Source organism: Ammospiza nelsoni, chromosome 9 (genome assembly GCF_027579445.1).
Source record: "Ammospiza nelsoni isolate bAmmNel1 chromosome 9, bAmmNel1.pri, whole genome shotgun sequence".
NCBI lineage: Eukaryota > Metazoa > Chordata > Aves > Passeriformes > Passerellidae > Ammospiza > Ammospiza nelsoni.
Window position 1 is genome coordinate 30,913,233 of NC_080641.1, and position 14,332 is coordinate 30,927,564.

The 14,332-nt window shown below is 43.0% G+C and overlaps 1 protein-coding gene across 1 annotated transcript in view; it reads right to left on the minus strand.

Moving 5' to 3' along the window:
- SLC1A7 (solute carrier family 1 member 7) overlaps positions 1-14,332 on the minus strand; it is a 47,703-nt gene that overhangs the window by 15,740 nt on the left and 17,631 nt on the right. Inside the window, exons 4-7 of the mRNA XM_059478306.1 lie at positions 5,939-5,981; positions 4,937-5,156; positions 2,525-2,624; positions 1,030-1,263 (exon numbers count right to left, since the gene is read on the minus strand). Of these exons, the coding sequence (XP_059334289.1) occupies positions 1,030-1,263; positions 2,525-2,624; positions 4,937-5,156; positions 5,939-5,981 (597 nt within the window). The remainder of the gene's footprint in view (positions 1-1,029; positions 1,264-2,524; positions 2,625-4,936; positions 5,157-5,938; positions 5,982-14,332) is intronic.

Sequence of the window (14,332 nt, forward strand, 5' to 3'; positions counted from 1 at the left end):
TCAGGCTACAAACTTTTTACATTCTAATAAAAAAAGCTTTCCTTAATTACTTAAGTGTAGTTAGAGTTTAAGCACTACCCACCATGTAATTTTTCTTGATTGTGTGTTTCTCAGCATGCTGCTCTTTATAGGTCATTTTGGAGCAAATTATTTTATATAAATACACCTCGTAAAATGTCACAGTGGAAATCCAGTACCTTCTGTACTGAAATAATAATTCCCTCTTCCCCTTTCTTTTAATCTTCTACATTCCTTCAGCCACAGATGCCATGAAACTGTGTTGTCATATTGGCTACACAGAAATGTTATTTTAATTGTCATTTCTGCTCTGTGCAAGGCAATTCCAGCCCTTTCAAGTCCATCTCATGCACCATTTTATCCATGTTGGGAGTCATTTTCATAGCCTCTTCACAAGCTGGTTTCCATTTTCACTGTACCTTTGTTCAGCTATGGTTCAAACTCATTGTGCATCTTCTCTAAAGAGGGTGCAAAAGATATTATTCCTTGAGGAGAGCAGTTAAATACTTTCCCAGTGCTGGACAATAGCTTGCAACCACAGTCTTTTGTTAATGTACAAAGAGACAAAGACTAACATGAGTGGAAAGGATAAAAGGATAAAATGTTTCCACATGACTGAAATAGGAGGTTCCCCACTAATACCAAAAATGAAGTCTGAACAAACTGCATGTCCCTCATATACATTAACTTTTTAAGAAGCACATTTTTTTTTTAATATGGAAAAAGAACTTATTTCCTTTCTAGTCCTCTATGAAAAAAAATGGTTTTATCCAATATATTTTAAACCAAAGGAAAACAGTGTGACAAATATTATTATCCAGTGGCTCCCACATAACTTCCAAATGTTGAGACACAAATTTTTAAAATTTATACCAGTGAATTGGACAGAGACCATTGTTCAGCTACAGATATATCTGCTCCTCTACAGCAATAGTGTGCTCTTCCCAAGAGGGAGCTGTAGCAAGGATCTAGCAGGTATTTCATTGGATCTGTCTAGAAACTCTATAATACCTGGAGGATGTGGCCAGAGCAATGAGCAAGGCTTGAAGGATCCCTCTGATGAAGACAATGGGATTCTTCTTGGTGATGAAGAAGTACATCATTGGCAGGATGAAGAGCCCGTGCACCACCAGGCCGCACACCACCGTGATGGCATAGAAACCCAGCTTCTTCCCAATGGCCGAGGGGTCATCCATTTCTAAGATTTTGCCAGCTATTAGGAACACAATTCCAAATGGAAAATACCTGAGCAAAAAGAAAGACATTATCAGGAGACAGCTCCCTTCCATCACGCAGTAGGAGCTGCAGCTCCTTGCAGTGGCAGTGGAACCTGCCCCGTCTGGGTTTGGCTGTTCTGTCTCCACACCAGAGCAGGATGTTCTGGACAGTTTTGTCTGTGGGGTCCCCCTCAGCACAGCTGAGGTTATGGCACTGGCAAGGAATGAATTTCAAATGTTTTGGTTCCAAAGGCAGCTCTGACTTAGCTTCAGGCAGGTAAATGACTGGGAAGAGGGGGAATGAATCCTGAGCTCCTCTCATGTGTTTGTGCTCATGTAGCTGTTCATGGATTTTCGTTGGAAGCTCTTAAGTAAACATTTATGTTGCCTTTGGAAGACAGAGGAGAAACACCAACATGCATTAGACATGCTCTTGGACTGCCTGGGGGTTTGATTTGGGGCAGATAAATAGGCAGAAGAATTGTTACTTTCTGAATCCAATCTGGACAGGTGCTTTATAAAAACTGTTGTGCTTCTGTGCGCAGCTGCAGACAAAGTCATGGATGCCAAAAAGCTTTAAATTGAAAAAAAATCTGGGAGCAGCCAGCCATCTTCCACTTACAACTGTGTCATCTCCAGAGACTTGACACTAGTTCCTCATTTTCCAGAAATAAACTACCTCCTTTGACATATCCACCCAAGCAATCATTCCCTGACCCAGGTCAGTCAGATTGGAACCACGAAGCTGGAAAGAGAGAATGTGGGCTGAGTGCTGGCTCCCTGTCCCACATCAGGCTGAGCCACACTGGGGGACATCCTGAAGTGGGGAGAAGGTGCTGAGCTGATAGCTGTTGTTGTTGGCAGCCACCTGCTCTTTGGGGCAGGTGTGTTGGCAAGTCTGGCTGGGTCTGCAGCAGTGCTGGAAGGGATGGAGGTACCAGCTAGAACATCCCATCGTGCTGCTGCCTTGTGTGGCCTGGGTGGCTGTGATCCCCCTTGGCATGGCCAGGGATTGGCAGTGCCCTTGGGGCATACAGCACACCCCACCCAGCTGTACCATGTTCTGTCATTTGGGAGTAACATAGAGGGTGTCCTGTCAAAAGGGTGGTACAGACCCGGGACAGATGTATGTGCATCCTCAAATGCTGAGGCCCTGCAAAACTAAGGGTTATTCATCCTCATTTATTTCCCTGGAAATAAATGTATGAAATTTCTGTGCATTTTATTCTGTTGAAATGTTCTTACTCTTTTTTAAAAATACTGATTTTCTTAGCTAAACAGTTACTTACCAAACAGCAACTGCCACTATCTTCATGACAGATTCATTCAAACACTGGCAAAAGCTGACCAAAGGGACACCGCTGTTCCCCATTCTTCCCAACATGATCCCTGCAATCAGAGCATTTGGGTTCATTTCTCAGGTGTCTTCACACACAGCCCCAGTGCTTTCCCTCCCTGCTGACACTCAAAGCCCCCTGGTAGCAAGGCTGTGTCCTGAACCATCAGTCATAGAGCCCTGTGCAGGATTTCCCTGCTCTGAGGGATCTGTGGAACACAAACTGAGAAACATTTTCTAGTGAAAATGTCGCTGCCTACAGCCAGGCAGCACGAATGAGGACTTAGGAGGCAAAGCTAGGTTTTGAGGTTTGTTCTGGTAATGGGGAGTTAGTAATGGAGTCTCTGTCATATTTTCAGTAGTTTTCTGTCTGCATGATAATAATTAACCTTTATAGTCAGTCAAGCTTTGCAGTTTTGGGGGAGGTAAGGAAATGCAGATTCATGGAGAGAAAGGCCAAATTGCTGTGAGGACTAACCAGCAGAGAAGAAAGCAAATAAACCCCATGTATTGGCCCCCATTGCTCAGAAAGCAACTGAATATACAACTCTGGGATGTGTCATCTAACCATATATTCTCCAGACAGTGTTAGTTTCCACTAATGCATATAAATAGACAACATTTTCCTATAGCTAATTATCCTCCCTGAAAGGATTATAAGTGATTGAGTCAATTGCTCAAGGAAACACTTCAAAAAGTGGCTGCACCAAGGGAGTTTGCCTTTGAGGGGAGCTGCCTGGGGAGGCAGGGGCTGGCACTGGGCTGTGTGCTGCTGCTTGCTGTGGATGTGCAGTGCCCTTGCTTTGGGCAGGAGCCTGGCTCTGTCCCTTGGGGCCCACAGCCCCGAGCCACGTCTCAGGCAGCGCCGCTTCAGTGCCATCCCCTGCTGAGGCAGGCAGGGAGGCTTTCAGCTGCCTTGTCCAGGGATTTCACATGAGCAGTGCTCTCAAGATGGGAGTTTGTAAGCCTGTTCAATCATCTAAGCCATAACTTTTCGATCAGAAGACAACACTCTTCCATTAAGCTGTTTCAATGCTTCCATTTTGGAGGGTAGGAGGGTGGTGCAATAGGCTGAAGACAGCCTTGACACATCCTCTGTTCAAAACAAAAGCCTGAGGTAGTCCTTGGTGATGATAACTGTGGAGGGTTTGGTGTCTCAGGTTTGTTCCTGGCTGGTACAGCCAGAGGTGACCCAGCAGCCATGCTGTGGGTGACAATCCTGGTGCTGTTTGTGTCCATCAGGCAGGAAGAAGCCAGGACTCAGCTCCCACCCTCTGAGCCCCGGGCCAGCAAGACTGAGGGACTCGGTGAAAGTTGTACATTCAGTTCTGGGCAGACAATGAATGATCTTCTGTTCTCAGAAGCAGAAAATTGCCCTTGCTCTTAATAAGTAGGTGTAATTAATTCATTCATACCCAGTAGATTTTGACTGGAATAGTGTTTGTGGTGATGTTGTACTTTGGAAATGGACTATAAAATACTACAAACTGGGAGACAGCCAGTTTCCAGCAGGGTTGTACAGGGAATACCACCCACTGCAGAAGCTAAAAAAACAGAGACAAATCCACTAATTCCAGCTTTGAATCTTGACCCCTCATGCTGCTATGAACCATAATATAATAAATACAGTCAAAGATGTTTTATGGAACTACCTTTGCTGACCAGATTAACTTCCAAGAATAAATTTACATAAGGAAAATTTGATCAGCATTTTCTTATAAAAGTAATCAGAACTTTATGGTTAACTAGGAAATGTTTGTTTAAACTTCTTCTTTCAAATACACAAACATAATATAACACACATGGCACCAATGCGTTCCTCCAGCAAGTTAAACTAAATAAATAAGCCAGACAGAAGCTCTTACTCTTACAAGCTAAGCTAGTAGGTGGTATAGAACTATCTTCATTGCAGGATACCAAAAATAAAATCAAGAGGTTTCAATCAAAAAAGGAATAGCCACAGATTTAAAACTTATAAAACAATATGGGTTGGCATACTGGTAGAGGGGCCATGGGTCTGAACTGGTGGCGATTCCAAACTCCTCTGAGCACACTGTACAAGATTGTCTTACAGTCAGCAAAAGATGGGTCATAAATAAAAGCTCAAAATAATTCAGGGAAAAAAAAAGGTTGTAAGTGAATGCAGAGAAAACCCAACTCCATGGAACAAAAGTCATCAAGGTTTTTGAAAATTTGTCTTTGAAAGGGTTGGGGTACAGCTCTGTAACAGTCTTGCCTTTTCCCCAAAATGTTTAGATAGAAACAGCTAAAAAAGCTGAGTCAAGAAACCAAGCAACCCAACCCCAATCCTTTGCTCTTGAATGGACACTTGGATTAGTACAAACCAAACATGTCAGAAACCTACCCATGGTGGCAGAGAATATCACAATCCCCAGTACATTCATGCCATCACTGGCTCCTGGCTCTGATTTGTAGATGACTTCAGGAGGGGGGGTGATGTCCAAGGCAAAGTTCTGCACGTTGGAGCCGTTCTCGTCCTGCACGCCGTAGATGATGATGCGGCGGGTGCTGCTCTCGGCCGACGCTTTGTTCGATTTAATGATGGGAATGCTCCTGGTGCGGTACTGAAAGGAAACAAAGTGGCTTTTACTACAGTATCCCAACAGGAATTAATAGTTTAATGAGACCTCCTAAGTGCTCTCTTGCAACAATGCTGCATGTTGAAGGGACTGGCATGAAAAGAAGAATGAACACTGCTGTCCCTCTCTGTTAAAATCTGTAAAAACAGTTGAATTTTTGGAAAAGCATAACAAAACCTGAGTATCCTATAATCAAATCCTGGTGCAGCAAACACTTTGCCTTCTGACAGAGCAACTTTCCTGTAAGACATAATTAGGAATGATTTCCTAGAGGTTCTGAGTGCCCTTTTCTTTGTAAGGCTCCCATGAAACATTCCCCCAGGTGAAATAAATACAGCCATGCCTGTTGCTCCCTCAGAACTTTTAGATGAGCTTTTCTTGCCAAATTCCAACCTGAGTAATTAGATTCTTCCCCAATACATTATTTTGTTGCTTTTATTGAACATGGTATTCTATTCTTCCTATGTGTAGTGTTGCAGGGTGCTCTTAAATAAATTCCAGCTCTCCTCTGGTGGATATGGAACCGACATAGGAGTGCGTATCTATTCCCTAGTCACACTAGAGAGCACTTTATCCCTGTTTTGCCTTCAGATACCATGGCTGCTGAGACTAATGGAATGGGACTTATTAATTGCTGAATGCTGAAGGTACTACCAGTGTCTGCAGTCCTATGCCATGTCTATATCTGGGTTGTGTTTTACAAAGGTACATGTTTCACATAATGCTGGCTCATGTCTTTCATCAATAAAAGGAATATTGCCACTTACCTGCTTGAATGTGGCCTCAACAAGATTGGCTGGGAACATGTTCCTAAAAATGAACAGATAGAAGAATAATTTCTATGGAACTGAAACCAACTTCTTTTTACTGTGTGTTGGGTCTGCCATGATAAATCAGTTCTTTGCCCTCCTGGAGAGCAGGGGCTGGGCAGGTGCAGAGGATGCCACTCTCCCCAGCTGTGCCATACAGCTGTGCCATACAGCTGTGCCATACAGCTGTGCCATACAGCTGTGCCTGGCTGAGCACAGCCCAACAGAGAGACAGCTCCTCAGAACTGAGGTTTTGGGACTTGCTTCCAAACACATGGGGGGAGACCCAGGAGCTCTGGCTGCAGATTCTGGCTCTGCCACAGTCTCCATGTTGTAACTGGGGTGACAGAATTGCTATGATTCCCTTCCCCTTGCCTTTCTGCTAATTGGGGAGATGAATATTCTTTTATTCCATATTTTGCCTTCCCTACTTAGATAATGAGCTGTTCAGGACAGTCAGGGATGTATTCCTGAGACCCCTGGGTGCTGTAATCTGTGGCACTTCTAAGTGCTCCTGTGCTAATTGACAAACTCTAGTACCCCAATATATTTTTATCACTAAAATTGCAAGTGATGTAGACTTTGCAGTGGTTTGGTCAAGAACAGTTTGCTTTTCAAAAAAGCATTCCTGATTAAAAGAGTTGAGATTAGAGCTGTACACTGATAAATTTTATTTAGATGAAGTTCTGAGGCTTCAGAATAAGAACCTGAATGAGGTCAGCAGCTTCATCTTTGCTCACAGCTGAGCTACAGAGGAAGGCAATGACCCAACACTGAGACTGCAGGGAGACCAACAGATTTTTAATTCCAAAAGGGACTCTTTTTGTCACTTTTTCTGACTTTCTGTGTATCTCTGTAACATTTCACACAATTATATATGGAGCTAATTTATAATTTCAGTTTGAGCTGGAAAGACAGACATTCAATCCCTATTTGAAATGGAGAGCACACCCTCTGCAGGCTTCAAAGAGGAATCATAGTATAATTGGGAAAAAAAACAGCTAAAAAGTCATACATTTCTATTCAGCATTTGGCAACCCAGATTTGTGTGATATTCTAATAGGATCGTTTTCAGAACTGATTTATTTCCAGCTCTAAGCTTCTGAACCTTGGGGCAGAGGACAGTGACAGTCTATGACCCAATTATCTTCTTTCATATACCTGTATTTATGCAAGGAAAAACTCCTGAGTTCTCCAACAAAATGACTTTGAATTCAAAGTCCTGCTTAAACCCCAAGTCAGGTTAACCCTCAAATATATGTGAGAAGCCTATTCTCAGTTTCAAAGAGAATCACTGTGTGCACAGACAGCTGAATGCATGCTGAACCAGGGACATTTCCAGAGCTGCTTTCCTCTCTGCAGCAGCAGCAGCACATACTTGTTTCTAATGGAGTCACTGTGCAGCACTGGCTTAGAAAACACAATTTTTTTTCTATTTTAAGTGATCATAACACGATACTATGGTCACAGTTAAAAGTATGAGGCAGATTCTGCATCAGTAGCGTCAATCACTGAGAGCAATTTCTACAAAGAGGTAATTGATTATCATTTTTAGGGAGAACTGTGGGAGAAAAAATGTAATTAAGTGATAGCAGTACTGCCTAATGATTGAAACAGAAGACTGAACATGAGAGGAATTTGTTGGCCTGCTGCTTGAGAGCAGATGAGTCCCATAAAGGCATTGGATTGTCTCTGCAGACTGTCCATGGAGCTGCTGATAGTCTGGTTCAAATGTCAAATGCTTTGCAGCCAAAGCAAGACACAGACAGGAGGCAGCTGTGCATCCTTTCCCTGTCAGCTGCAGGCACAACCTGCCTGAGCCCTGGGGCTTGACTGGCACAGGGAACCAGCTGGGGACAGCTGGATGGAGCTGGGCCTGGCGAGATGGAGAGGATGTTACAGGAGAGTAAAGGTGGTTACTGCCTTACTGTGCCTCAGAAGGGAATTCTCCTTCCAGATTGTTACAGCCTTCATTAATATTAACTTGTCTTTGTTTTGCTGGGCTGAAAGGTGCTACAGGGACGCTCAGGGGGGTGGTTGTGCTCTGACCTGCTGTGGGAATGTGGAATATTCTGAAAGCAGAGATGCACACAGAGATTCCGCACAGCTCTGAATATGCACCTCACGTATGAGCTGTGGCTTTGCACAGAAATATGAATTTAATTGCTGATCATTTCCACCTTCTCCCTCATAGTCCTAATTAGTAGAATTAAGAACAATTAAGACTGCTTGAGAAAGGAAATATCATATGGTTAGTAGCTAGATTAAATGTTAGACAAATTTGTAGAGGATTAAAGCATTTTGTTTCTTTATCATTCTTTATCCTGCAGGAATTACAACTACCCACTTAATACTAGATGCTGGAATTCTCCCAATATTTTTTAATAAATTATGCACTGTGATCCAGTCTTTGAGACTAGCCTGACCAAAATTACACAATTTATCTGGTGAAAGGATGACCTGAATGTGTTTGCCAGGGCCTCGGCTTATTTTTATTTTAAGCTGGTTTACTTGGATTGAGAAAATCCAGTATTAGCCAAAATTAAGTTTTGTTAATCAAAAACATTTAAGAGAGCAATTGGGGAATGAGAACTTTAATGGACTAGAAACAAAAAGTGAGAAGAAGGAATTGAACCGCCACCTAGAGATGGAAGGTAATTGGGGAGGTTTCTTGGTTCTGTCAGGCCTCCTCAGAAACACTTCTTGCTTGAGGGGCTTGTTTTGCTGCACCTTGATATTGCCAGCCCTGAGCTGGATGTTTAGCAAGGATCACCTGGGAATGGCTCAGAACAAGAGACTGAAGGGAGAGTGACATGGAGGATTTGACATTTTGGTGTAGAACTGGGATGGGGAGGCTGCCTGGATCCTCACAAGGTCCTTGGGACAGCCCTCCTGTGGGATCCTGCCCACAAACCTGAGTCCTGGGGGTGCTGCAGAGTGGGAGCTTCAGGCTGGCTCAGAATCCACACATGGGCATTTCCCCAGCACAGAGCACAGTGAATGGCAGAGTGTTGTACCCTGTCCATCTCTGCCCACCCTGTTCCAGCACCCAGCCTGCCTCCAGATTGGTCCCTGCAGATCTCTGTGCAGCTCTGGATGAGATCCAGCTGTACCCACATGGATCAGGATCATGAAGTGAGGCTGTGTCTCTACTCAGGCACTGTGTTTATCACTGATGTACCCTGAATTAAAGACACTGCCAGCACTTGGGAAGGAGTGATTCAAACTGAGCTCATCATTGCTGTCAACACCTATAAATACTCTTGTGTTTGTTCAGTTAAGAAAGCCAAGCAGATAAAATACTTCTGAAGTTGCAGCATTGCTTGCAGATTGCTTACAAGACACAGGTCACAAAATAATAATGCAGGAAACTTAATGTGATCTGGGATTCATTTCTGTGGCACAAGCAACATTGTCTAACCTCAGTGGCTCAGCTCAGCTTTCCGAGCAGAAATAATTTCACATAAGACTAGGGAATTAAACCTACTGCATAACAGTGACTGAATCTGGTTTAAAACATAGATGAATTTTGGTCTGAGACACGGATATTGTTGTAAAACAGAAACTGAAGACATAGGCTTTCTTGTTACATAAAAATTAACAGCTAAATACTGCCTGCCCTGAGGAATGACATTTCCCAGATCATCTTCTGCCTCAGGAACTCTGCCAGACAGAGCAGGAGTATTCAGCTGAGGCTAAAGGGATGGATGTGCATGAAACTTCAATATCAGCTCAGTGAACCTTCTGCAGAGCCGAGCTGCTGAGCCCAGCTGGCACAGCAGGCCTGGCCTGCCTTTGCTGTGACAGCAGCACATGGGCACAAGTGACCCACTAATCAAATCTCTGCCTGCAGCCTGCTGGGCTGCACAGGCTGCTGCGTCCTACGAGCACATTTTGGAGCCCTTCCCTAATTCTGCATGGGGTGAGAGGGTTCAGATGTAGATGTATGGAATTAGGAATGTGTATGTACATGTAATATGAGACAACTATGGCAGCATATGTTCTGCACTTTGGTAGTTGTGGATTTTGAGGAAATCCTAAAGACTTGTATCAAGCACCTGCTCTGAGCAGCAGGTCTGAGGGTCCCATTAGGCACAGGATGATTTAGCATCTTGCCAAAGGTGCAAGGTCCTCTTCCCTTCCCCATTGTCTCCCAGTAACTGACCTATGAATTAACAGAGTTGATTGATTTTGCTCCCCTAATTTCAGCTGCTTTGGGAATCTGAATAGTGTTAGGAAGCCATTCTTCAGCACTGCCCCCAGGATGTGGGAGCTCTCTTGTCTCTTTAGGAGGTGGTTGGCTCAGAACCACAGCAGTGGCACAAAGAGCAGCACAGTTAAACTGTGTCACTGTGACTCTGTTAACTGAACTGTGCCGAGAACATGAGCCTGCAGCCACTGGGACAGCTCCTTCACATCTCCTGGATAACTTCTGTTAGAAATAGCAGGCCAGTTTCTGATTCCAGTAATGCTGCTGAATATCTGAGATACTCACTCTGAGTGCTGACCACGGTGTCATTAACTCAGAGCATTTGGCCTTTGCAGATCCTTTCAGTCAGAAATGAGGCCAGTGGCTGTAGCACAGGACTGCCACAGGTATGGCAGATGTTTCCTTGACTCAGAGCACCCCTTCCCTCTGGCACTCTGTGCTCTGCAGCCCCAATCTGGTTTTGCTCTCAGACTTGGATGTTATCAGCCCCTAATGCCTGCCACAGCAGACAGTCTGGCTGCAGTCTCCCACGCTGTGGAATTAAAGCCACCAGACTGGGGTTTTGCTGCACATGTGTCCTCATAATATTTATTGGCCTATATTTGCACTGGGCAGAAAGCAGCTTTGGATGCTCTCAAATTTGAGCAAGCATAGCTGAGCTTGCAAGAACATTGTTTTAAGGCTGGAAATTTGACAGTATTCTAATATTTATGTGTTTGAAACCTTACCCTGTCACTATATACACCAAGGGGACAGAGGGCAAAACTGGAGCCTGAATGGCTTGACATGAGAACTGTAAAGTTTCCAAGTTTTCCAAGAATGAATAGCACTGTAGCTTCTATTTACTGTAGGCTGAGGTCATTCTCAGAGACATTACCTTAATCTCAAGAATTTGTTTACTTTTTATGTCCTCTGCATGAATTCATCATTAGCTGTGTAGACTCCTCACTACTGTTATACATGAGGCACAAGTCCTGTCCTTAGTCACACATCTGATACCTTCCTGCTGGTGTCAGGGGCTCCAGCAGGGTTTGCACTGCTGAAAGCAAGGGCAAAATTTAGTCCAGAAAGACAAAAAACCCAACCTATGTGAGAAACCATCTTGCACATCAGTAGTCATCTCTGGTGCCTCATCTAATTTCTCAGTATCAGTCATACTGCCTCCTGCTAAAAGGACCAAAGAAGGCTTTTGCAGAATTAATGAGGCACTAAAATCCTCATTATTGGGATAAAAAGTACTTACAGAATGCAAAAATCACCAATTGGGTCTAAGTTACTGTCTTGCTTTATTTTTTTTTCTCAAAGATCAGAGCAGTGGAATAATTTTGTCAAATGTGGACTTCTTATCTGTCCTGAGGGCTGCATGGCATTTCAGTTCCAGGAAGGGATCTGAACTTTCTTACCCTGCTTCCTCTGAAAGAAGGGCTGTGGCTCTCTGAAAGTGGAAGCACAAGTACATCACAGCTTTAGGCATCTCAAAAAGGCTGAATTATATCTAAGGTAACATGACAGGCCCAGCATATTTCCCCTGTGGTTCCAGCAAGGCAAGTTATTCCATAAAAATGTGTGTTGGCACTGCAAGAGCTCCAGACCAGTTGTCAGGAGGATGGACAACAAATTCCCCTGCAAGGTCAGAGCTTTCCTAGTGCACTTTTAATTCCTGGTCCTGTGCACCTCACCCTCTGTGACTAAAGCCTCCTGACCAGAGAGCAAAATTTGCTTCATAGCCCATCTCCTCAGGGTGGTTTTCATCATGGAATTATCTTTATTCCATCTTGGATTCATTTTGTGCCAAGTAGAGACCACACAGTCAGAAGGTTGAGAGTTCTTTGAAAATACTTAAGGATGGGGCTCCTGTGGAGATTAAACCCTTAAAAATTAACCAGAAGCAAAGACCTGGTCCCAGGGAAGAACATTTCTGGCATAAGGCTAGTTTTGTGAGATGAAAACAACCTGGCAATCTGAAAAGAGTAAAAAGTGGTGCCATAGGAGACAGATAAATATTTCTATCATAGTGCACGGTAGCTTTTGGCAAAAGATACATTAATGTACAGCATACTTATTTTCAAAAGTTCTTTCATAGTTTAAAGCTGGAGCATTTAATGCACTCTAAAATATATGACTGTGCCTACATACAATTCAGTCTTCAGTTGTAAACTTCCAAAGGTGTGATTCCTGATTCTGCACAGCCTGGACTTTTTCCACACTCCAATAGACCCTGAGTTTTTCCTGCCCTATTTTCAAGAAACACAATTTCAATAATATGGAATATAGCCCTTAGCTTGAAAAAAGGGATAGGAAGTGATTTTAAAGAGTGCTCAGGATTCCCATGAAAACGTAAATCCTCTACAGTGTTTATATCCTATTCTAACTCTTACTGCTATAAAAATAAAGCCTCTCTTGGTTAAGCCAAATTGATTTTCTGGGTACCTGCTATTAAATTGGATGCAATCCTGAATTTTCAGTGGTAAAATGCTCTGATTTCTCCCTCCAGTAAACTTCAGAAATGTACAAATTTATTTTTCGTGGGTCAAGATGTGATTTGATCCTGTCTGCCCTCACTGGATTGGTTTATTTGGGGCTTTTGAGCTGAATAAGTTTGTGATGCCACTCTGTCTTGTTAGACTTGAGAAAAACCAATAATGTGCATGAACCCTGCACCTGCTGGTGCCCAAGTCTGCAGCCAGCCTGATCTAAAACAGGAGGGGAAACCCAGTTTGGCTGGGATTTTGCTTGTTTGTTTAATTTATAAGCCAAATTTTATTTCCCTTGGTGGGAAATGCAGGTGGCATGATTTCAGTTGCAGCAGAATCTCCCCTTCTAAATCAAAGGTAACAAATGTAATGGAAATATTAACTGCTAATGTCAACAGTGTCCTCCTGGCTCACAGAATGAGTTTTGCAAATGTTTGTCCCCAAATTATAGGCATTTTCTCTTCTCCTAGTCAGGTCATTATGCTACAAAAGCAAACCTAATATGTTCGATGGAACACTATTCCTGTAAGTATGTTGTTCCTTTTTGTCCTTTTGAATAAAACAGACAAAAGCTGAATTACTTTAAAAAAATTGAATCTTGCCTTTCTTAATTTCTTAACTCATAAAAGGCTACTAAAATGTCACTCTTATTTTTGCAGACAAAGTATAAAGTTAATTTCAGTAATTCCTACAGGAAGAAGAAAGCAGAGATGTTTGTTGATTCACTGCTATTGAGATGCCCCAAAGCCACAATCCTACAAGAACCCTACCAGCTCTTGTATGAGCTGGGAATATTTCTTGTGGCCCAACAGAATTTTCTGAACAATCCTCAGTGAAGTAATTTCTTTTCCATGTAAGAAAGGAAAATGGTCCTTGCCTACCTCACAGAAGAACTGCACATAATGGAAATAAATCTATAAAAACACATAAAGCACCAGGTGGTCAAAGACCTGAGCTTTAAATGGAAGAAAATGTACTTTCATAGGCCTTGCAGTGCTTGCAGCAGAAACCTTGAATAAAATGAGGGCAGATTTGTAAATCTGTCTCAATGGAGCCATGAAGTGGTGGCTAAAGAGAGAAGCACCCTGAGAGCAGCATCTCCTGCACAGCTTCAGAGTCACAGCTGCCTCCTGAGCTTGTCCTTAGCCCAGATCCAATACAGAGGGGCAGGTTCTGCAAGGGGAGGTTCCTGCCCAGGAGCCACCTCCTGAAATGGGCATCTTCCACAGGCAGCAGAACATTCTTGTCCCCAATCCCCCTGGGGTTCTCTTTAGAAAGGAAATCTTTCAAGTACAGCTGTTTAGAGTGGCAAAAAAAAAGTTTGAACCATGGATGCAATTTTTGAGGCATGAAATTCAGGATGTTGATGAGATTGTGTATTTCCTGGCTGATGGGAGGTTTGGAGCAATTTCAGAATTATTCAGAATTAGTATCTCCTCACCAAATCATTCTTGTTTAGAGTTTTTTTTGTTTTCTTTACTTTTTTCCCCCTGCATAATGGACAAGTATACAGGGGAAACACCATCTACAAAATAATTCAAAATAATAATAATGTGGTTATTGATTTGTGTTGCAAGTGTTTAGGATAACCACAAGGGTCTCCACTAGTTTTTGATTTCATTTTTTGCTGATTCAGTATGTTCTTTAATTTCTAATTAAAACCACTAC